Source organism: Rana temporaria, chromosome 10 (genome assembly GCF_905171775.1).
Source record: "Rana temporaria chromosome 10, aRanTem1.1, whole genome shotgun sequence".
NCBI lineage: Eukaryota > Metazoa > Chordata > Amphibia > Anura > Ranidae > Rana > Rana temporaria.
The window spans coordinates 24,135,715-24,161,433 of NC_053498.1; the positions used below are offsets into that span (position 1 = coordinate 24,135,715).

At 44.9% G+C, this 25,719-nt stretch overlaps 1 protein-coding gene across 1 annotated transcript; it reads right to left on the reverse strand.

Annotated features, from left to right (window-relative positions):
• Positions 1 to 13,313: 13,313 nt before the first annotated feature.
• On the reverse strand, positions 13,314 to 24,541 carry LOC120916447 (chemokine-like receptor 1). Its single transcript, XM_040327420.1, has 2 exons — positions 24,240 to 24,541; positions 13,314 to 15,064 (listed from the first exon to the last, which is right to left on the reverse strand). The coding sequence occupies exon 2, from the start codon at positions 15,016 to 15,018 to the stop codon at positions 13,855 to 13,857; it is 1,164 nt and encodes a 387-aa protein (XP_040183354.1). The 5' UTR covers positions 15,019 to 15,064; positions 24,240 to 24,541; the 3' UTR covers positions 13,314 to 13,854.
• Positions 24,542 to 25,719: the final 1,178 nt, after the last annotated feature.

The following is a 25,719-nucleotide window of genomic DNA, read 5'->3' on the forward strand; positions in this document are numbered from 1 at the left end:
TAAACCTGTGCAAATCAGGAATAATAATAATCTGCTGAAATCAATACAAAACAGCTGGTGCAGACATATTAAAGTGCATATGAACAAATATCAATGAAAGCTATGAAAAAGTCCATTGTTGGCAGGTGAAAACAGCACAAATCGTGAAAAGAAATCTGAAAAGAATGTCCCTCGTGCTGGATATTTACTAGACATGAGTGCACTGAAATATTTTGTTTCGGATTTTCGTTTTCGGACGAAAAATAAATGTATTTAGTTACTCCCGAAATTTGTTTTTATTTATTTCGTTTTTCGTTGGAAATTGCATTCGTCCAAAAATCCGAACAAATTAAGGTTGAATCTGCCATTGAATACTTATGGTGTCTGTCGAATGTTCAAAGAAGATTCGACGGAGCAGCGAAACTGTATGACGCCACAATCATACTTTTCCAGTCGAATGTTCCGGCTTATTAATTATTATTACTATTCAACCAACATTAGAATTTTTCTATAGCCTATGGGCCAAGCATTGGACCGGAAATGTACGATTGCGGCGTCATACAGTTTAGCTGCTCCGTCGAATCTTCTTAGAACTATCAACAGACACCATAAGCCTTCAATGACAGATTCAATGTTTTTCGATGCTTTGTCGAATCTTCGTCCATGTTGAATTTTCAAGTTAGTTCTAGCTATTTTACTGCTCCTCCTTTTTGGTTACAATCAGCCAATAACATTCATCATCATCATTATTTTTATTTTACTTCCCCCACCCAATTCCAGCAGCGATCTTTTCTCTCTATAATGTCGAACCTTTTCTCTCTATAATGTCAAATCTTTTCTCTCTATAATGTCAAATCTTTTCTCTCTGGGGCGTGGCCTGACCGAGCGGGAAGATGGACGCTTGAACGCTGAGCTCCTGCCACCTCAGAGCGGAATTTGCCTCAATTAGCACCGATTCCGTACCCAGGGTGGACCTTACGTCATGGGGACTTCCTCTAGGCACTCTTCGGCCTCCCGTTCACGTTCCCCGAGGGAAACCGCCGGCTCCCAGGGTCAGAATATTCCGGAGATGTTCCGATCGGCTAGGGGGAACATGGCGTCGTCCCGCCAAGGACCTGCTGTGGGCCCCGTGCCCCTGTCCCTCTCAGCACCATCCGACATTGTACTGTCGGCACCCCAGGCTGTGAACTTCTCTCCTACGGCTGTGAGCCCGGGCGGTGCTGAGAACTCCCCGCTGCCTCAACTAAACATACTAGACCTACGGGCTATAGCGGCAGACATCAAGGACACTTTGTCCGCCGCCATTGCGGACCTGAGGATTGACATCCGCTCCCTAGCAGACAGAGTCTCTGTCACCGAGACTACCTTGGAGAACCACGACCAGGTCCTGCGCCGGTCCACCCATAAAATCGACCATACCCTTCAGCTTCGGGACGTCAACAGACACCTGGAAGACCTGGACAACCGCGGACGCCGCCGCAACCTACGGGTGAGAGGCCTGCCAGAATCCGTTGAGGGAGAACATATCCAGCGGGAGGTGGTCGCCATCTTCAATGATGTTTTGGGCAAGCCACCACAATCTCCGATCGCTCTGGAGCGGATTCACCGCGCCCTTCGCCCTAGAGGCCGGGATACGGATCCCCCCAGGGATGTGGTATGCTGCCTGCTAGACTTTCAGCTAAAGGAGGACATTCTCAAACGAGCTCAGAGCCACAGGCTTGTGTACGAAGGTGCTCAGATCCAGATCTATCAAGATCTATCAGGGATCACCCTCCAGCACCGCCGGGACCTGCGGCCACTACTGGAAGCCCTCAGAGCTAAGGAAATAAGATACAAGTGGAAGTTCCCCTTTTGCCTGGCTGCTTCCACCCAGGGTCGCAATGCCCAGCTTAAGGTGCCAGAAGACCTGCCTCGCTTCTGCGAGACCCTCGGCCTCCCGCTTGTACAGGTCCCGGATTGGTACGCGCCATACCGAAGGTCCGTTGGGAGATGGGGAAAATCCCAGGAAGTGCCCATGGAAACCCAAGCGACGCGCACTCGCAGGAGGAGATCCCCTTCAGAACAGAGGCGCCCACCAGGCCATCAAGAGTCCAGAGATGCCCGGGATTCATCGGATGCCCCGGGTCCCCGGAGAGCACGGCGGGATTATTGATGCTTAGTGCACAGAAATGGAACTGATCACTTTGTTGGGGCTCTTGTTTTTTATTTGTTACTTCTTCACACTGACAGGCGGTTTGGTTTTTTACTCTCTTATTATCCCGCTGGAAGTAATAGAGGCCCGCGACCAAACATGTTGTCTCCTACCCGCACGCTTTGGCGGGCTCGTAAATTCAGGACTCTGTTTCGCCTCAGCACAGCACTACACTACCCATAGTGCTTAGCGCAGCCTCCTAACTACGGTCGGAACCCCGCCTACGTATGACGTAGAGGCGCGGCGACGTGCCCTGTCCCAACTACGACCGGCTTGCGGCTGAGGGGCTTTCACCGCGATGGAGCACGCGTCCCAGAATACGGGGGGCAGACGCATTGGCGGCACGGTGGGCCATCTGGAGCTTTGTAGGAATAGACGGCAATCCCCGCGGACTACTTGGGCTGGCATCCTTTAACGCCTGGAACCTGCCTATATATGGACTTCACTGCCTGACACCTCCCCTAGTCGGCACCGGATGGCTTGGACGCTTATACGGGATGCCCACACGTGAATTAGGGCATAACTGGCTGACATTCTGGTGACAGTACTCCTGATTACATCTCCCGCCTGCAGACTTCCCAGCAAAATCTTTAGTGTTTGGACGGAATCAGGGGATTTTTTCTTCTTCTTTTTTTTTCTTTCTTTTTGTTTTTTTTTTAAGCCTGGACGGTATACGTGCTCGCACCCATTGGGGTATACCCTCTGCAGCACCCTGTTTTGCCCCATTGTCTGGTTATAACGTTAGGCTTCCCCTCGGCATGACCGGCTGAGAAGGGAAGAAGTGGTAGGTGCCCTAAGTGTAGATTCCTGATTTGCTCGCGGGGGTGCAAGCTCTGTTCTTTACTTGTTGTTCGGTTCTACAGCTGCACTCCCGTCAGACATCTGTTGTAAGTTTTCAATTTTATTATAATGTGTGCAGTCATGCCTTAATAATTAGTTTGCCCCGGGACTCGATGTAGGCAGCGCTGGATGTGTACCGGGTCTGCCACTGCTCTGATTCCCACATCGGAATGTCCTGGTGTGGGGAGGGGGGCATACACTCCACTCATTAAATCCCGCGTTGACCGACGGAACACACGCTCCTGTCGATAGTGCCGCCCAGGCTGACAGCTATATCCCTGTCAGGCTAATGTGGATGGGATGTTGCCTAGAGTCTTTTGACCTAAGCTGGAAAGGGGCTCGGGGTCTTACTATCGCTACTTTAGGCTCCCCGACAGCATGACTTGGTGGGCAGAGAGGTAATGGGGTGGGGTATAACTGTAACTGCACACGCTAGCTGACGGAATGTTCACTCTCCGCACCCTGCTCGACACCTGTGCACTCAAAGGAGCGGTACCCATGTTTGACAATACACTGCTGACACTTACTGTGCTGCCCCATGACTCAGTGGACTGGGGTGGACTGGGGTGTACTGCTCCGCGCGGTTGGGGGCCCGGACCTGCCCTGATGCCCATCTATACATGCCGCCACGGATATGATACGTCCTAGACCGTCCTGTCCCTCCCGTTGAGTTGAATAGTAAGCCCATACGGAAGATAGTGAGTGTAACGGGGCACTGGGAGATTGTTCTGGGCTACCCAGGTGACGTACATAGGTTGATCAGTGGCAGTCCTGGACCACACACCAACATACCAAACCAACCGGCTATATTACATTGATACATGGTTTAGTTATCTTTATTGCTCCTGGGGGCCGTGTTCAGTTCATTACTATTTATGTATACCTGACCGTTTTCATTGCATATTTCATATGTCCGTTCTGGGGTGGCACCCTGCTACCTATGTTATTTGTTATATACAAATCTGTTCTTCTATTTTGGAAATTGTCTTCCTTCCGGATCCTGGTCAACCCCCACGCAGTAGTGGGCCGTGTCTGCAACGCTCTTTCTGAGCGTTGGGGTCCGGCGTACTCTGTACCTTACCGATAGTTCTACCTATTTTAGGCGATTGGATACAATCCGATCGCTTAATCGGTTACTCCTGTTCCTGGATATTTAGATTCCCCCCCCCCTTCTTTTTTTTTTTTTTTTCTTTTTCTCTTCCCTCTCTCTTCTTCTCTCCCCCCCTCCCCCGGGGCATCTCTCACGAACATGACTGACAACGCTTCCCCCCACCCTCCGATCCATCTGATAAACAACCTTTTACGCGACTTAAATTGTACTCCCTGAATGTGCGGGGCCTCAATACCCCCGAAAAACGCGCGCGCGTCCTCCACGCTCTGTGGACGGAGAGACCCCACGTTGTAATGCTCCAAGAGACCCATTTTAGGACTGACAGCATCCCTAAACTATATGATCGTAACTTCCCTACGGTGTACCACGCCTCTAACGACGCTGCCAAATCTAAGGGGGTGTCCATCCTGATCTCAAAGCTGTGCCCATTTCAGGTCACGGACGTCCAAAGAGACCCTCAGGGTAGATACCTCTTTATTAAAGGTATGTTGAATGACCTACCTTTCACGTTTGCCAATATGTATGCGCCAAATTCACAGCAAGTGTCTTTCTTCCGCAACGCGTTTTATCAATTGACGGCGTTTCAAGCGGGCACGCTGGTAGTTGGTGGCGACCTCAATGTCCCACTCGCCCCGTCTATGGACACGTCAAATAATACTTCCTGTATGACATATAGGGCCCTGCGTGCGATAAAAACACAACTAGACACACTTACTTTACATGACGCATGGCGCACGTTATACCCGAACGTCAAAGATTTCACTTATTTCTCCCCTTTACACAAGAAGTACTCTCGGCTGGACTACTTTTTTCTCTCTCAAAACGCTCTCACCTCGCTGACGGCTGCTACCATTGAGCCCATGACACTATCGGACCACCATCCGATAACCGTGACTCTGACGATTCCCTCGCAACGCACCAGATCTATGATCTGGCGGCTGGACGACGACTCCCTGCTACTTGACCCGGAAAACTCTAGGCAAGTATCCGAGGCCTTATCCCATTACTTCCTCGAGAATACTGTGGCCGACTCCCCACCCACCATGATCTGGGCAGCACATAAGTGTGTAGTACGGGGGGTGTTTATCTCTCTTCTAGCCAAGCGTAATAAGGCCAGGACAGCACACATGAAGGAGCTCTCGGAACGAGTGAAAACGCTCGAACGAGTGCACAAGCTCACGCTGGCGAACAAAACACACACGGAACTACTCGCGGCTAGGGAGGAACTCCTGGAGGAACTCCAGAAGTCTGTGAAACGCAAATTCGCCCTCACTAATAAGATATTTTACGAATTTGGGAATAAGGCCGGGAAACTCCTAGCGAGGGCTCTTCAGAAAAAAAAAGCATCCCATACGATAAACACGATTACTTCCCCGTCGGGGGACTCAGCCACGAAAACGGAGGATATTGCAAACCGATTTGTGCAATATTACTCTACGCTATACAACTTACCAGAACACGGGACACCGTCGGCCGCATCGAATAGGATAACACGTATCCGCGAGTTTCTGTCGAACTATGGCCCGGTCATCGGTCCTCAAGTAGACGTGTCGAGCCTGGACTCCCCTATCTCGTCAGATGAAGCACTCCAAGCTCTTAAACAAATGAAAGCCGGGAAAAGTCCGGGCCCGGACGATCTTCCGACGGGCTACTACAAATCCTTTGCGGAGGTATTAATCCCGAATTTTTTAAACGCTTTTAATGCGCTCCCGGGCGCCGTCCCCCACAATAAAGACCTCTTGGAGGCACATATAACACTTATCCCTAAACCAGGCAAGGACGCCACGTTGGTTTCGAACTATCACCCGATATCCTTGCTGAACGTCGACGTGAAACTGTATGCGAAAATTCTGGCAAACCGTCTGTTACCTCTGCTCCCCGACATAGTTTCAGTTGACCAGGTTGGTTTTGTCCCTGGGAGGGAAGCCAGGGACAACACTACCAAGGCTCTTAATGTACATCACTGGCTGACTTCCTCGCGCAATCGGGGTTTCTTTCTATCTTTGGACGCTGAGAAGGCGTTTGACAGAGTGGCTTGGGACTACATGGAAGCTGTGCTGGTACAGCTGGGGCTCCCACCAGGAGCTATCCAGATGATTATGGCTCTGTACTCGGTCCCCACTGCTAGAGTTCGGGTAAATGGCCAACTGTCAAGCGCCTTCTCAATATCTAACGGAACCCGACAGGGTTGCCCCCTATCCCCCATTGTTTTTGTGCTCACGATGGAGCCTTTTCTTCGCAGATTGAGAGACAATCAGACTATCAAGGGTATTGAGGTGCAGGGGAAGCGGTGCAAAGTTGCGGCCTATGCGGACGACGTTCTCTTATTCCTCTCGGATCCCATCACCACGATCCCTAACCTGCTACAGGACTTCAAACTGTTTAAATCACTTTCGAACCTCCAAATTAATTTTGACAAATCATTGGCACTGAATGTCTCCCTTCCAGAATCGCTGGTCTCCATCTGCAAACAAAACTTCCCGTTCCGGTGGGAAACCCACAGTGTCACGTACTTGGGCATTAAGATCCCCCATGATCTAAAAGACCTTTATGCTCTCAACTTTCTCCCGACCCTCCAGGTCATTAAGGAGGACTTGAGACGGTGGAATAAGGGGCACTTTTCATGGTTCGGTCGTGCGGCAGTGCTTAAAATGAATGCTCTCCCCAGATTGTTATACCTCCTGCAGGCTATACCGATTAAAATCCTGCAGTCTTTTTTCACCGCATTCAAGAGATGCTGCAGGGAGTTCCTTTGGTCCGGCCACCTGATCCTCCCAAAATTGAAGGGGGGTTTGGGACTACCTGATCTTGCGCTCTATCATAAGGCCTGCCAGCTCACGAGGATTGTAGACTGGCACCTTCACAAGAGGGGCAAAGACTGGGTGGCGATAGAAAACACGTTCCTTCAATTCCCCATTTCTCACCTACCATGGATCGATCCGCATTCCGTTCCTAAAACTTGTCTAGACCTCCCTTTAATTGGACCTTCTATCCTAACCTTTCAGGCAGTGGCTCGTGCGTTCAAGTGGAACCCCTCACCCGGACCTATGACACCACTCCTCCGCAACCCCGACTTTCCACCGGATATGACTGTGCGAGACCCGACCGTGGACTTTGACCTAACACAGATAAGGGCTAGTAAATTCTTTTGTGATGGCACCCTTCTGGACCATGTGGAAATGTCTGCTGCCCTCCCACACATCTGTATTCCATTTTTTAAGTTCCTGCAAATCCGTCACTTCCTAGGTAAGACCCCGAAGCCAGAACTCTGGTACAGAAATCTGACTCCGTTTGAACACATATGTAGCTCTCAGGAGCCCCAACGCCATTTGATATCCTCCCTGTACTCCATGCTACTGTCCAAAACGACATCCGGGCCTACGTACCGATCCGTTTGGAATACGGATCTGTCCTTAGACCTCTCGGATGATGACTGGGCCAATATTTGGGAACACACACACAAGGGATCGATTAACGTATCCGCGCAGGAAAATAGGTTTAAAATCTGTTCCCGCTGGTACCGAACTCCTGACAAATTGCACAAAATTTTCCCGACGGTACCCCCTGAATGCTGGCGGTGTGGCTCGGCTAAGGGCTCGCTACTCCACATTTGGTGGGACTGTCCCGTACTACAACCATTCTGGAAAGAAGTGCACAGCCTCATTGCCAAGATTACCTCATATCCCTTAGACTTCGCCCCAGCGCAATTCTTGTTGCACCACACGACCTTGCCGAAATCTTGTTACCGCAAGTCACTCACAATTCACCTCGTCAACGCAGCCACCCAGTGTATCCCCTTGAGGTGGAAATCTACTACACCCCCCACTGTGCCGGAATGGCACCTCAGGGTGAAGAAACTGGAGGAAATGGAACAGCTCATCCACCGTGCCAATGATACGCATGCTAAGTTTATGGACACTTGGACCTGCTGGATTCAGTACAGAGAATCATTGAACCCAGCGGATCCCGCTGCTCCAACTGGCGTACCCCACTGATTTCCTAATTAGTCCCCGACAAGACTGTCTAACTTACGACCACATCTTTCCCCCTCAGCGGGCCCCTCCTTTCTCCCCCCCCCCCGTTTTCTGCTCCCTTGGCGATGTTAAAAGCAACTCGTTGCCTCCTGATAGTGGCGAGATACCGCCTTTTCTCTTTCATGGAATTCATACTTAGAAACATTCTGATTGGATAAGTCTCGTATTTTATTGTATTGCTTCCCGTTTGCAACGGTGTAAGTTTGAATGTAAAGGCTTTGGAACCCTCCCACACATGCTACTGGTTGCATCCAGGTCTGATATGCTCTGTTGTTGTATGTTTGCTGAAAACCCAATAAAATTGTTTAAAAAAAAAATAAAAAAAAAAATCTTTTCTCTCTATAATGTCAAATCTTTTCTCTCTATAATGTCGAATCTTTTCTCTCTATAATGTCGAATCTTTTCTCTCTATAATGTCAAATCTTTTCTCTCTATAATGTCGAATCTTTTCTTTCTATAATGTTGAATCTTTTCTCTCTATAATGTCGAATCTTTTCTCTCTATAATGTCAAATCTTTTCTCTCTATAATGTCGAATCTTTTCTTTCTATAATGTCAAATCTTTTCTCTCTATAATGTCAAATCTTTTCTCTCTATAATGTCAAGTCTTTTCTCTCTATAATGTTGAATCTTTTCTCTCTATAATGTCAAATCTTTTCTCTCTATAATGTCAAATCTTTTCTCTCTATAATGTTGAATCTTTTCTCTCTATAATGTCGAATCTTTTCTCTCTATAATGTCAAATCTTTTCTCTCTATAATGTCGAATCTTTTCTTTCTATAATGTCAAATCTTTTCTCTCTATAATGTCAAATCTTTTCTCTCTATAATGTCAAGTCTTTTCTCTCTATAATGTTGAATCTTTTCTCTCTATAATGTCAAATCTTTTCTCTCTATAATGTCAAATCTTTTCTCTCTATAATGTTGAATCTTTTCTCTCTATAATGTTGAATCTTTTCTCTCTATAATGTCGAATCTTTTCTAATAGAGTTAAGGTTAGGAACATTCGACCAACGAAAATGAAAATAAAGCATTTTTTTATGTCGGATCTTTCGGTTTTCGTATTCTATGCGTTCGTTTTCGTTTTTGTTAAAACGATAATACCTGAAATTCAGACAAAAATGCATTCGGACAAAATCGAATGCACATGTCTAATATTTATAGATGCGTGCTTGAGCAGCAGAACGCCACAACACTTCCCAATAGGATACATGCAATTTTTTTTTCTCCACTAAAGTGTGAGTACCCATTTTAAAAGCTTTATCAATAAACTTTTTAAAAAACAATAAAACACTATGTGGGGATTTTTCTCTTGTACATGGGCTGGAGTGGAAAAACCAGAACAGCAAAAAGGTTGGTTTGATTGCCAGAGAGGGACACAGTGGCTTGCACTGTGAAGGTTCCATACCCCAAGAGGGGGTGCATATCCGGTGGGTGCGGGCTTTGCAGGACCACTTGGATGAAAAGTGTCACTTTCACCAAGCACGCACCTATAAATATCCAGCACAAGGGAAATTATTTTCAGAATTTGTGCTGTTTTCACCTGCCAACAATGGACTTTCTCATAGCCGTTTGATATTTGTTCATATGCACTTTAACCACTTCATTACTGGGCACTTAAACCCCCTTCGTGCCCAGACCAATTTTCAGCTTTCAGCGCTGACGCATTTTGAATGACAATTGCGTGGTCATACAACACTGTACCCAAATTATATTTTTATCATTTTTCTTTTGGTGGTATTTGATCATCTCTGCGATTTTTATTTTTTGCGCTATAAACAAAAATTTTGAAAAAAAACCACAATATTTTTTACTTTTTGTTATAATAATATGCCAATTTTTTTTTTTTTTATATTTTTTTCCTCGGTTTAGGCCAATACGTATTCTACTACATATTTTTGTTAAAAAAAATCGCAATAAGCGTATATTGATTGGTTTGCGCAAAAGTTATAGAACCTATAAAATAGAGGATAGATTTATGATTTATTTTTTATTTTTTACTAGTAAAGGCGATTTTTTTTGTCAGGCCTGTGATATTGCGATGGACATATCGGACACTTTTGACACAATTTTGGGACCATTCACATTTATACAGCGATCAGTGCTATAAAAATGCACTAATTACTATATAAATGTGACTGGCAGTGAAGGGGTTAACACTAGGGGGTGAGGAAGGGGTTAAATGTATTCCCTGGGTGTGTTCTAACTGTGTGGGGGGAGGGGACTGACTGGGGGAGGTGACCGATGCTGTGTCCCTATGTACAGTAGGTTCACACGATATTGTGTCAATCTCGCTCCCTTTCTCGGCGAGATTGAGTACCTACGAGCCCCATCGCGGGAGCCAGCGCCGAGCTGGCTTGCCGCGATAGAGACAAAGCCGTCATAGAAGCGACGGGAGATCCGACTTGGATTCCCGCCAATTCTACACGTGTGCGGCGTTTGTGATGAATCCTGAGGGGGAAGTCCCCGCCGGATTTTAAATAAAAATCCGGCATGGGTTCCCCCCTCAGGAGCATACCGGGCCCTTAGATCTGTTATGGGTTGTAAGGAGAGCCCCCCCCTACGCCGAAAAAACGGCGTAGGGGGTCCCCCTACAATCCATACCAGACCCGTATCCAAAGCACGCTACCCGGCCGGCCAGGAAAGGAGTGGGGACGAGCGAGCGCCCCCCCCTCCTGAGCCGTACCAGGCTGCATGCCCTCAACATGGGGGGGTTGGGTGCTCTGGGTCAGGGGGGCGCACTGCAGCCCCCCCACCTCAGAGCACCCTGTCCCCATGTTGATGAGGACAGGGCCCCTTCCCGACAACCCTGGCCGTTGGTTGTCGGGGTATGCGGGCGGGAGGCTTATCGGAATCTGGGAGCCCCCTTTAATAAGGGGGCCCCCAGATACCGGCCCCCCACCCTAAGTGAATGGATATTGGGTACATCGTACCCCTAACCATTCACCTGTAGGAAAAATGTCAAAGTTAATAAACACACCACACAAGGGTTTTTAAAATAATTTATTTTTCTGCTCCGGAGGCTCCCCTTGTCTTCTTTATTAGCTCTTCTACCAGGGGGAGCTTCTTCTTTGACGTCTTCGGGTGGGTGGGGGCCGCCGTCTGGTTCTCTTCCACCGCCGGGGGGGTCGCTTTTAAAAAAGCCCCCACCCCCGGCGGGTTTCCTCCGGCGTCTTCGGCGGGGGGGCTTCTTCTTCCGCTATCCCGACGGGTCTTCTCCGCTATCCGGGGGGTCTTCTCAACTCTCCGGGGGTCTCCTTCTATGTTCGCCGCTCTCCGCTGTTGACTCGGCGCACCCCGGTTCTTCCTCCAGCTGTCCGGTGCCTTCTCCTTCAGCGCTGAACGTCTATCTTCTTCTTCCGTGCTGTGACGTATTCTTCTTCTTCCGGGCTGTGACGTCATCTTCTTCACTTCTCCAGATGTTGACACGCCGGCTCTTCTCGCTGAAATGGCAGGTGCGCTGCTTTCATCGGACCTATATAGGCCTCACAGTCCCATCATGCTCTGTACCTACCCATGTGATACCTACCCACGTGGGAAAAAAAAATTCAGTGGTTTAACTCTAAACTGCATAGAGGGTTCATTACTGTCAGAGTGGTAAGGATGTGGAATTCTCTTCCACAAGCAGTGGTATCAGCGGGGAGCATTTGTAGTTTAAAAATACATGATTAGTTGGGCATCTTCACGATCGCAATATACAGGGATATGGGATTTACTTATCATAAACACATACACACACACACTGCAGGCTGAATTTGATGGACTGGTGTCTTTATTCAACCTTACTGACTCTGAACTATGAAGGTTTTGCTTACTATTGAGATCTGTGATTGGCTAGAGCCAATTATGCTATGTAACAGACCTGGTCAGCCATGCCCCTCTTTTCTGCAATACGAGTCTGTAAGAACGCTCGAACTGAGAGCTGTGGCTGTTACTTAACTCTGCCAGCATAGAACAGTAAATAGATAGACATAAAGCATCAATGATGTTAAATGCTACATTGAGGTTTATTTATCTTTTAATGGGGGTGTGGTACATATGACAATTACAGTAGCCTGTCTGTGTATGGAAAAGATATACAGTAAGATGGTAATTTGGAAAAACGCCCAGAACTGGTGTTTGGCCAGTTCTTTGCTCACATCAAGGACACCACCAGTTTCATGGAAGTCTTAGCCCACGTCACTGTAAGCGGACTGGTTATCATATAACTACAACAAACATTTTACAAACATTATAACCTTTCTTTCCTAGTATATTTAGTTAGATCAGACTTGTTCCACCAATGTTCCTTAGAACCCTAGGGTTCCATCAGGGTTGCAAAGGATCCTTGGGCATTGAGCAACTTCTGCCTCTTAGATGAGTAGTAACCAGTATGAACATTGATCTTTTTAGCCTTCAGCAAAGGGGAGAGTCTTCCCAAAGAACACAGATGTAAGACGCACTCTTCTAAGTGACCATCACATTATTAATAGGGGTTCCCTGAGCCTGGAGAGTTACATTTCCTTTAAAAAGTATTCATACCCCTTGAAATTTTCCACATTTTGTCATGTTACAACCAACAATGTAAATGTATTTTTTGGGGATTTTATGTGATAGAACAACACAAAGTGGCACATACGGTATATTGGCTAATTGGGTAGAAATGGACAGCCAACTCATAAAAGTTGGTCCTCAGCTGTAGGAAGTTTCATTGACCTTTTAAGAGTCCCTGTTGCTAGACCACACATTTCAACAAAACCTTCCTATAAGAATAGAAAATGCATTTAACATATTTTATTTACCTGTAAAATCCTCCCTTGTGTAGAAGTCCAAAAGCCATGATGCTGCTGGATGCCGCCATCTTGAATGTGATGTTAGCAGTCCCAGCATACTTAAGTGATAGTCTATAGTATTCTAATTCACTCCTCTCCTGACTGCAGCATAAAAGGTTATGTAGGGAAGAGAGGGGAGGAACAGAGGAGCTAGACCAACACAGAGAGTAATTAGGCACTCCCAGAGGAGGAGAGGGCAATGACATGTAAAGAACAGATTACTAGCCTTTTTAGAACGAGGTCACCAATGGTATCCTCTGGATTTGTCTATGTACAGGTTAGGTGGATATGGAAAGCAGTTTATAGCATCTTATTACAGTAATACAAACTGAAAAAAGGAATCTTAGTCTATTAAATATATTTGTGATAACTTTATTTATTTTAAAGCTGAAATATGGCTAGACATAAAAGACACAAACTAATGCAGTTCTGTATTTAATAATACATCATTACTTTATTTTTAACTCAAGCACCTGAAACCTGATTTGGCATCAGCATCTTGCAATCCATTATATAGCAGAGCTCAGACTGGAAATTGATGATACAGTACAAGGAGATGATCCGTTGTGCTAATAAGAACACAGTAATAGGTGGAGAGAGCAGAGTGACTCATCAGTTTACTGCTGCTCTGTTCACTGTCCAGTCACAAGTTTGGGTATGGACAAGACCTCTAAGTCTGCTCCCTTATATGTTATCTGATTGCCTGGATTCAGCTCCTAACATCTTCTCTTAGAAATTGGCATGCATAAAAGTATGTATTAGTACTTGTAATCTCAGTTGTTTGTTACCTGTTTTTAATTATGATGGTATGGAAGTAAATGGTAGTTCTGAAATTCCGAGACAGGATATGATCTTCTTGAGCAATTGGCAAATTCAGTATTTGACAAACGTCATAAAGCTCTCTGCTGGAGATAACAAAGACTTGGGAACAATATTATAGCACGGACATATCCTAAAAAACACCTTAAAGCCGATAAGGTCACCATAACCAGCTCGGAATCTGATGTTGATTTGGTTTTGCTCTTGGAGTCTATTTGGGTAGATTCCTCGGAGAAGGCTCTCTCAAATATTGACCGGAGGGAGCTCTGGAATTTCTGTTTGAAATCTCGACCCATAAAGACATAAAGAATGGGGTTGATACAACTGTTTATGAAAACCAAACTGGAGGTAATAGGTATTCCAACAAAAGTTATGTAGTAAAGGTGGTAATTTTCACCATAATTTGCAGACAACTCCAAAAAGGAGAAGACGTGGTAGGGAAACCAGCAGACAAAGAATGACAAGATAACAGCTAGGACAGCTTTGAAAGGCTTGTTCGATGTGGTCATGTGATTTCTTTGAATACGCAAAATAATTACTGAATAGCATGAGATGATTATGGTGAAAGGAATAAAAAAGCTGACGATAAATCGAACGATTAGTGTAGCCTTGTGCCTTGCATAGGCAACTTTTTCATCCTCACTAAAGTTGTTATAGCACGCAACATGATCTTTTGCAGCATCGTTTATATCTCGGAATATAAAATAAGGTAAACTGAAAATGGATGCTAGGATCCATACTGCCACAGCTACAAATAAGGCCAACTTCGGAGTTCGGTGATTCTGACACCAAACTAGAAACACAACGGAGATTAATCGGTCAATGCTGATCACAGTGAGCAGGAAGATGCTGGCGTACAGATTCATGAATAGAATAGTGCTATTCAGCTTGCACATGAATTTTCCAAAAGGCCAGTGATAGTTAAGAGAGGCATAGGTAATGTTCAACGGCAGGAAAAATGTAAAGATAAAATCAGCTATGGCTAAATTAAGAAACCACACAACATTGACAGTCCGTTTCATTACAAAGGCGGTAAAATAGATGACCAGACCATTCCCGGTGGTCCCTAGTAGGAAAGCCAAAGAATAGATCACCAGGGAGAACACACGAAGAGAGAATTCTATACGTTCCTGTCTTTCTTCTTCTTCTGAATAGACATATGGGGTAGATTTATAGTAAGCCCAGGGGATTGTGGTCTCTTCTTTAAGAGTAGCATTAGAGAATAGATAGACCATTCTAAAATTCTTAATTTTACCCGGATAGATTTGAGGCCAAAAAAATCTGTAAAAAGGAATAGAGAAGCTCAAAATAAATTGTTATTATTGGTCATGTACAAGAATAAAATCAAACATATATTCTATGGTCCACTTGAAAAATAGGTCAATGACTGCAAACTATTGAAAAACATTCTAACATGTATGTAAAGCCAACACCTTTTTAGAGTTTTAGAGTAGGGAAGACTTAGAATATTTAAGGTTTTCTTTGCTATCTGTGTCCCCACTGGAGATTTTTCCCTTCTCGTGTGACCATGTCCCTGTGGCTGAATGTGCCTGAGAATCCAAAATTTTGAGGTGGCACCAAAAAAGGAATACAGAGGGAATCTTCCAGTGGAGACACTTTTTCCAATGATGACTGCCTACGAGGCAATTTTCCCTCTCACTGCTTTCACTTGAAGTGGTGCCTACAGGACAAGAAATTAAGATAAATTTGGGGCACAGATAGAAAAAAAAGGAACTGTCATGGGTAAAAAACAGTGGTCTTCAAACTGAATGCAGCCCTTTATCCAGCCCTCGGGCACCATTCCTTCAACTTATACCAGCAATGGGGCACTCTTCCTCCCACTGACACTAACGATGAAGAACTATTCCTTCAAAACCAATGACAGGCCACATTCCCACTTCTACTGACCAACGGTGGTATCTTTTTTTATTTAAATCCCACTGACCACAAAATCAGTGGCACTGTTTACTCCCACTGACACTGGGGCATTTGCTACTTCTGGGGGCCCCCTAATGTCTAAAGGACAATAATCTGGCCCTTTGTTTAGAACGTTTGGAGACCCCTGGTATAAACCAATCCTTATTTCAGCCAAAAACTAGCAAAAAAGTTTTGGCTTAGATGCATATTATGCAAAAGTATAAATATATCCTTTATATGACCCCTCCAGCTCAAAGCTAGCCCCATAAATACATGATTTAATGAGTATGGTGTGGAGGAATTCAAGTTTCCTGACATTAAAAGGTTAGTTCACCTTTACAGAAGAAATCTAAGGGTGAATTAACACCAGACATCCTCTCCAAGCCCCCGGTCCCCGCTATTATTCCCTTTATGGTTGCTTAGCTGTCGGTTCCCTCGCAGCCACTCCAGTGGTCCAGGGAGTCCTCACTCTTTTTTTCTGAAAAGGCAAACTAACAGTTTAACCCTACTGAAAACCTTGAAGATGCTTTGGTCAGTCAGGTCTTCTCATCCAACATCAGTACCTGATCTCATAAATTCCTACAGACATACTACAAAATAACATGAAAAGCCTTTCCAGAAAAGAGGAAGCTGTTAAAGCTTCAAATGCTTGAGGGTGGCTGTTATCTTTATATTAATGACTATGTTTTTGGAATGGGAAGTCCAACAAGCTCATATACAGTAGTTGTGTTGGCCTTGTGTCCACAATCATTTGGCCATATAGAATATAAGTAAATGGGATCGATTTACTAACTAAAGAAATAAAGGCTGATCACTTTGCAAAGAGAATGTTGGTGACAAAGGCGAACCTACATTTACACTGAACACCCGAACCTACATTTACACTGAACATTCCTCATTTAATCTCTCTTGCACATGATTGTGTGCAAGAGAGATTAAATGAGGATTGGGAAATCATAGTGACCATAGTATACCTTATCCCCTTAGCGCCGACCGTACACACATTTGTGGCCTCAGCTTTAGGGGGTTATACCGGGATGATACCTGCAGCTGCCAATGGCGCTGTTTTTAAAAAAAAAAAATACAGTATTCAGAATCGCTGTTTTTGGCAATCTGAATACAATAAAGTGCAAAGGAGGGATTTGGGGTCTTTTAGACCCCCTAACCCTCCATAAACAGTACCTGCCATCGCCAATTACTGTCACAAGGTTCTTGTGATAGCAATAAAAGTGATCAAATTATTATAATTTTTCTTTTAAACACAATGTAAAAAAATAAAAAATAAGAAAAAAAAAATTAAAGCACCCCTGTCCTTGTGCAGCAAAGAAAACGCATACGTGAGTCGTGCCCGCATATGTAAACCGTGTTCAAATCACGCATGTGAGGTATAGCGGTGATCGGCAGAACGTGAGCAATAATTCTGACAGAAATCTTACGAGGAGCACCTGGTCGGGGTCAGTTTAGGGTGAAATTATGTTCTTTCCAACATTGAGAAGTTTAGAAATCCTTCTGTAACCAATGCCATCGGTATGTTTTGCTACAATAAGGTTGCAAAGTTCTTGGGAGAGCTCTTTGCTTTTACACATCATGAGATGTTTCTTGTGTGACACCTTGGTAATAAGACACCTATTTATAGGCCATCAGTTGAGCCTGAACCAGCTGTGATGAAATTCCCTTGTCAATATTTTTACCTAAAAAATGGTGACGTGTTCAATACTTATTTTACCCGCAGTATGTATATATATTTGTATGTGTATATATATATATATATATATATATATATATATATATATATATCAGGGCTCAAAATTTCAAGTCCTGAGCTACTAGCCAGGCCTCAAGAGTTACTCGCCACCAGTTGCCCCGCCTAATTCATACACTGCCCTGTGCCTAATTGCACCCGTAAACACGCCCTCGTAGATTATCTCATGGAATGACAATGTTTTATGCAGAATCAAGTTACAAAATTAAATATTACCAACAACAACTTTAACAAAATGGGACAGGGCACTGGGGGCAGACCAGAGGGACAGGGCACTGGGGGCAGACCAGAGGGAGAGGGCACTGGGGGCAGACCAGAGGGACAGAGCACTGGGGGCAGACCAGAGGGACAGGGCACTGGGGGCAGACCAGAGGGACAGGGCACTAGAACTGGGTCTCTTCCCCATTCTCTTGCTGTCTCCTCTGCAACTCCCATCCATCCTCTCTCTCTCTCTCTCTCTCTCCCCCATTCTTCTCATCATCAGGAGCCTGTGTGTGCGGCTCCACGCTTGCATGTCCCCACTTCCCCCTTTTATTCAGGCTGGCAGTGAGGAGAGGAGGTGCAGCACAGCGGGAGGGAGTACAATCCAGCGCTGAGATCCACACAACTGCACAGCCATTGACACCATAGCACAGCGCACACTGACAGCGCACAGCGCACATTGAGACCAGTCTGTTCACAGTGCTCAGGCTAAACTGTTGGACACTTACATAGAGCACAAGAAGAAAACTGCACAAACTAGAAGGCCGTCGCTCTCATGTCGGGGCAACTTTCAGTGAGCGCTGCACCGGAGTGGTAATTTTTGCAATCCTCCACCTCACTCATTACTTTCTGCTCTCCAGCTACATTGGTCGGGGCCCGGGGGAGGGGGGCAGGCTCAGAGAGGTCATACTGTTGGGTCCCATGGCTTAATGAGAATTGTAAGTAGAGCACCTGTGTACTGCTCTGCCTGTGCGCGGCTCAACAGACTACTTTTCCCGAGCATGCACCTTTCCTCTTCGGCCGCCAATCTCATTGGGACTCTAAGTGTAGGCACAGATTGGAGGGAGATTGGTCATGCAGCCCTGTCATCACTCGCCCCCAGCCTAAATCCACTCGCCAAATGCTAGTAGGCGAGTGGAAATTTTGAGGGCTGTATATATATATGAATGGTGCCTGACATTTTGTTGTAATGCAGTTTTGTTGGTCATTGCATTTGTTCATTTATATATTTATTTACCCATAACAACTTGACAAAAAAAAATTCTTTAGCAAGGAACATACATTTCACAAGAATAATGATGCTACAAAAATTTGTGTGTGCTGTAAATTGCTTGTAGCATTGCTCCTGTTTCTTCTTGCCAGAGGCTGCCATTTTGCTTAAAGGGGTTGTAAAGGTACAATTTATTTTTTTCCTAAATAGCTTCCTTTACCTTAGTGCAGTCCTCATTCACTTACCTCATCCTTCCATTTTGCTTTTAAATGTCCTTATTTCTTCTGAGAAATCCTCACTTCCTGTTCTTCTGTCCCTCGGAGCCTGTGGCCACCCAGCTGGGCTGCTCCTGGAGCCCTTGCCCGCCCTTTCAGTTCACAGCATGGCTGTGGGGCAGAGACTAGAGGTCAGCTGGCTGGTGAGAAATGTGAAGTGGGAGGGGCTCCTGATTTCGGCATAGGTGTCACTGCTGCGAGACACCACAAAGTCGGAGACACAGTGAGTAACACTACCTGTGATTAGAGTTGCCATTTAAAGTCCCCACTACAGTTCTCAGATCAGCAGATGATCTTGATCAAGAGCATCTAAGCTGGCTGATCAGAACTCCCAGCCAGCACTGCCAGCACTCCTAAAATGTACCATAAGGGGTTTTAATACTGTACGAGTGTAAGGGACTTGGGGAGCCCTAAATGTCCGTGGTCTAGGGGTGCAAATTACTTGTCTGGCCTTAGGTGCTAACAACCCATGCTACGAAAATTCTACTGTTAGGGGTCCCAACAACTTGGGAAATTTTATCAAGGTGTCACGGCACTAGAAAGGTTGAGAACCACTGCCTTAGAGTGTTGTTTTAGGAATTCTACAGTCCGTATTTAGTTAAAGACATCCCTAGATGGAATATAACATTTAGATTGTATGGCCCGGATTCATGTAGATCGGCGCATAGTTATGCCGGCGTAGCGTATCCCAGTGCGCATGCTCAGAATCACATCTAAAATACTCCATAAGATACGTTGAATCACTGCCTACGACGTGACGTAACCTACGCCCAGCCCCATTCACGTACTACTACGTAAACGACGTAACATACGACGGCTGTTCCCTGGTCCATACTTAACATGACTTACACCTGCTTTATGAGGTTTAACTTTACGCCGAACGTACGACTTACGTAAACCGCGTATGTGAATGCGCCGGGCGCAAGTACGTTCGTGAATCGGCGTATCTCCCTCATTTGCATATTCAAATTGTAAATCAATGGAAGCGCCCCTTGCGGCCAGCATAAATATGCGCCGATGATACGACGGCGTAGGAAACTAACGTCGGTCAGATGAAGCCTAATTTCAGGCGTATCTATTTCTATGGGCACGGCGCATAGATATGACGGCGCACATTGACACTTACGCGGCGTATCTCGAGATACGTCGGTGTAAGTGCTACATGAATCCGGGCCGATGTCTTTAATGGGTAAGGGTTGGGAGTTGGCTCATTGGATTCCTGCCATCCTCCACCCCTTCGGGCAGAGGTAGGGGATGTTGAACTCAAGTGTAGATGTCGGCGTGGGGGCTGAGATAAGTGTTTCTAAGTATTGATGTTGTCAAGCTTCCACCTAATTGAGCCTATTCGTAAACAACAAGGGGTTTTAGGAGACTAGTAAAGAGGATGATGAAAAGCTTTTTTTTTTTTTTTTTTGTGGTTTGTAAAGCAATGTTTCAGTTTCCAAAATCCTATTACACAATGTTGTCTAGAGTATATTGAAATACCAAGAGCAAGAAATGTTTCCTAACCCATGTTTGTTGTATGATGTTCATCACACCACATTATGACAAAGTGGATAGTTTATACATTTTATTTCTCTTGAAATGAGGCGTTGATTTAATGGATAAAGCCAGGATTAATATTATACTGATGATCAGTCAAAAAGATCTCCCTTTATGTTGGTGATAAATTAAATATACTCCTTACATCGAACAACAAACGTTAAATAAACATCTCTTTTATATTAATGGCCATCAATAAATGTCTCAATTCGATCGGATGTCAGTAAAAATTACGTTTTAAAGCTGGGATTGGTCCAGTGATAGGTAGTGGGGTGCTGTTTTTTGGGGTATTAGAGTAACTCACACATCCCAATTAGCTGTGAGCCCCTCACAGGCAAAACAAATCTGAAAACAAAAGTTCCCGTCATCCTGCGTGTTAGATGAACGTATGCCGGTCCAAATGGGTGGATAAATCTGCTGAAAAGTAGTTGGTCCTTTTTAAAGTGGTTCTAAAGACAGAAGGTTTTGCATTCTATGCATTAAAGTAAAAAACTCCTAGGTACTGTTACCCCCCCCCCCCCTATACTTACCTGAGCTCCATCTCAATCCAGAGATGTGCATGAGAGCAGCGGCTCTCCCTCTCCTCATTGGCTCACACAGCAGTGGACGCCATTATCTCCTGCTATCAATCAAAGCAAGTGAGCCAATGAGAAGAGAGCAAGGGGCGAACCAGGCCCTGTATGCAAATAGACAATATCTATTTACAGGCTTGCTATTGGGGGCAGTTAGTGGGGGGAGGAGCCAGGACTACTGGCAGGGGGCCCAAAAAGAAGAGGATCGGGGCTGTTCTGTGCAAAACTATTACCCAGAGCAGGTAAGTATAACATGTGTTTGTTTTTATTTTTTTGTTTTTTTGTTTTTATAGTCCAACCTTTAGAATCACTTTAACCAGTTGCCTATTGGGCACTTTCACCCCCTTCCTGCCCAAGCCATTTTTCAGCTTTCAGCGCTGTCACACTTTGAATGACAATTGCGCGGTCATGCAACACTATACCCAAATGAAATTTGTATAATTTTTCCCCCACAAATAGAGCTTTCTTTTGGTGGTATTTGATCACCTCTGCGGTTTTTATTTATTGCACAATAAACAAAAGAAGAGCGACAAGTTTGAAAAAAACACAATCGTTTTTATTTTATGCTATAATAAATATCCATTTTTTTTTATTCACAATAATCATATATTGATTGGTTTGCGTAAAAGCTATAGGGTCTACAAAATAGATTTATAGCATTTTTATTATTTATTTATATTTACTAGTAATGGCAGCGATCAGCAATTTTCATTGTGACTGCGATATTGCGGCAGACACATCGGACACTTTTGACACATTTTTGGGATTACTGTATAAATGTGACTGGCAGAGAAGGGGTTAACACTAGGGCGATCAAGGGGTTAATATATTCCCTAAGAAGTGATTCTTACTGTGGGGGAAGGGGAGTGACTGGGGGAGTTGACCGAGGTTGTCCCTATGTACAAGGACACACCATCGGTCCCCTCTCCCTGACAGGATGTGGATCGACAGTCCTGCTCAGTTACTGGGCAATCGCGGGTGCCCGGCGGCCATCGCGGCCGCTGGGCACGCGCATCAGGTCCCCAGTGACGCGCGCCCCCTAGTGGCTTAAAAGGGCGCAACGTCATATGACGTCCACCCAGAACAATAGGTTTGTGGTGGATAAGTGGTTAAACTCGGGTTAACAGAGCGGAGGCACCACTGACAGCCAGTGGCAGTTGGTGCTCAAAATTTTTTGGGGCGGCGCAAACAAACTGAAAAAAAAAACAACATAAATTGCAGCCACTCTGCCCATCAAACGCTCAACAAGAGGCCGGACACCTGAATAGTGGGTGGCAGTGGCGACAATAAATAGATTCATGCAATCCAAGAATCTATCTATTGGATATTGACAGGTGCAGGAGAAAGGGGGTATCGCTCCTGCGCCCACTATGGATGCACCACCACTGCTGACAGCCAAGATTTCGACAAGTGTCAGTCACTTTAAGGAGAACATATCTAAATCCAAAAAATTGTATAGGTCAGTATAGAATAGAGACAGAAAATATGTACAAAGTAAAACAAAATCCTCTGTTGGATAGTTGTCACTGGAAAAGTGTATCCTCATTGGACAATGGGGTTGATTTACTAAAGCTGGAGGGTACAAAATCTTGTGCAGCTGTGCATGATAGCCAATCAGCTTCTAACGCCAAGCTTGTTTAATTAAAGAGGTTGTAAAGGTAAATGTTTTTTCACCTTAATGCATCCTATGCATTAAAGGGGTTGTAAAGGAAAACATTTTTTTTCATAATAAGCATCCTTTACCTGCAGACATTCCTCTTTTCACTTCCTCATTGTTCGTTTTTGCTCAGAAGTTGCTCTATTTCTTCTCTGTTCTGTTCACTTCCTGCTTGTCTGATTTTACTGACCACCGTGATGGGAGGGTTTACTGCGGTGGTCAGTAACATGCTCACCCCCTCCTGGGAACTACATCTGTGCGGCAGGACGCTCTCTACATGTTAGAGACTTCAAGGAGGTGTGAATTACTGGGCGTGCCGCAATTCATACTGGGAAATGTAGTTCTTACATGAACGAGCGATGCAAACCAGGAAGCGAATGAGAGAACAGAACAGAAACTAGAACGCCGGAGGTGATATAGATGAAGGAATTTAATAGGTATTTACTCGTTTTTTAACAGAATCATTACACTATTCTGTCTGTCTACCTTGCAGACATTAATTTTCGGAAAATTTTTTTTTCCTTTACAACTCTTTTGAGGTGAAAAAACATCCGACGGTACCGCCCCCGCGGAACCCCAGTTTTACTTACCTGACCCCTCGAAGGTCCCGTGCGCGTCCACGTGATCCTCTTTGGTTCCCAGCCTGGCCGTTAATTGGCTAGGCTGGACGGATTGATAGCAGCGCAGCCATTGGCTGGCGCTGCTGTCAATCACAGCGGATGACGCGGCGCGCCGGGGGGCAGGGCCGAGTGATACAGTCGGCGGCTATGCCCGCCACTGTATCACGGGAGCGTGCTCGCAAAAGCTTTCCACCATGCAAGCTCGCATGAAGGTGGAAAGTATTTGTGAGGAGGAGCCGAGACAGCTGCCGAGGGACCCCAGAAAACAGGGTTAGGGGACACTCTGTGCAAAATGAGCTGCACAGTGGAGGTAAGTATAACATGTTTGTTATTTAAAAAAAAAATAAGTTTGCCTTTAGTGACCCTTTAAGCTTTAACAAAAAAAAAACTGAAAGCTGATTGGTTTCTATCACCAGATTTTGCACTCTCCAGTTTTTGTAAATCCACCTCAATGTCTTCTCTAGTCCTCTGTAGGTAACTGTAAAAATGTGTATTTCCCGACATGATCCGTTCCAATGACAATGGTCACCAGGAGAAGCGGAGAAGGTGAATCTCCCCATCAGTGACAGATAGATACCAGAAATACTCAACAGGAATTTCAACATTTCCCCACACTTTAGAAAACTTAAAAACATTTGGACTTCAGATATACTTTAAAAAAAGCTAAACCTGCTGTGCATGGTGGCCAATCAGCTTCCAGTTTTTTTTTGTCAAAGCTTAATTGAACAAGCTGAAGTTAGAAGCTGATTGGTTATCATGCACAGCTACACCAGATTTCGCACTTTCCAGTTTTAGTAAATCAACCCCACCGAGTCATTTGCCACTAATAACTATTCTGTTGAGAATCTCCATGCAAACTTTTTTATTTTTTTCACACAAAACTATAAATATACTGTATATATGTGTATCAGTTACTTACTTGAACTTTCCTAGTCCTGATGTTCCTCTCTGAATCCCTCTATGAATGTTCTCGCTTCTGCTGTTGAGCCGTATTTATATATGCAGATGGGTTTGACATCGCTTGTTAAGTAAGTTCCTGTAACATCCTCTTTCAGATATTTGTATCACTGATGTAGAATTATCGGTAGTGAAGCCTCATCTATGTCACATAGTGCATTGCCCTGTCTGCCGGGAAGGAATTAAAGAATCAGCAATTGGTGCAAATTGCTTGTATGGAGGATACTAATTGAAGGGTCCTAGTAGATGATAGGCTCAGCAAAGTCATATAATGCCAAGCTGCTCCAAGCAAATCCAGGAGAATAATAGCATGCATCAAAAAGGGGATTCACTCCAGAGATAATATTATAATTCTCCCACTCTACAAGACTCTGGTCCGGCCGCATCTTGGGTATGCCATCCAGTTCTGGGCACCAGTCCTCAAACAGAATGTGCCCTGAACTGGAGAGAGTCCAGAGAAGAGCAACACAGCTAATAAAAGTAATGGGGGAAGACTACAAGTATTGAACATATTCACTCTGGAGAGGAGAGGATTGAGAGGGGATTTGATAGCGATGTACAAATACCGTACTGCATAGGGAAAAAACATTTCAGTGCAAGGGAGTTTAAATTGACATGCGGCCATTAATTAAAATTGGAAGAGAAGAGGTTTAACCTTAAACTGCGTAGAGGGTTCTTTACTGTCAGAGCAGTAAGGATGTCAAATTCACTTCCACAAGCAGTGGTATTAGGGAGTGTCGATAGTTTAAAAAAACTATTAGATGGGCATCTTAACAATCACAACATACAGGGATACAGGATTTACTATTGACATAAACACATACACACACACTGCAGGCTGTACTGGATGGACTGGTGTCTTTATTCAACCTTAGTGACTATGTAACTATGAAGGGAACATGCCACTATAAATCATCCTAACTGGACCAGATAATCATGTGTGCTGGATTCTATGTAGGAGCAACTGTCCAAGCATTGTACCATTGGGGGACCTTACAGAGATATAGGGTTAGTCATTTGTTGATCTCTATGGTCTAGGCCAGTGATGGCGGACCTTGACCGTAGATTTTTGGAACTAAATTTCCCATGATGCTCATGCACTCTGCAGTGTAGTTGAGCATTAGAAATGGGCCAAACACCCCCCCCCCCAGTTCGGTTAGCACCAGAACACCTCGAACAGGCAAAATGTTCTAGAAAACATGCAAACCCTATTAAAGTCTATGAGACACGAACATAAAAAATCAAAAGTTCTAATTTTAAAGGCTTATATGCAAGTTATTGACATAAAAAGTGTTTGGGGACCCGGGTACTGCCCTAGGGGACATGTATCAAAGAAAAAAAAAGTTTTAAGGAGCAGTACATTTTACCCACTTGTCCACCGGGCCTATTTTGGCACTTCTCTCCTTCATGTAAAAATCAGCGAGATACGCCTATTCACAAAC

What these genes read in the sequence shown, in the direction of transcription:
- LOC120916447 (XM_040327420.1), bottom strand. Translation starts at nt 15,018, where the DNA reads ATGGTCTATCTATTCTCTAATGCTACTCTTAAAGAAGAGACCACAATC.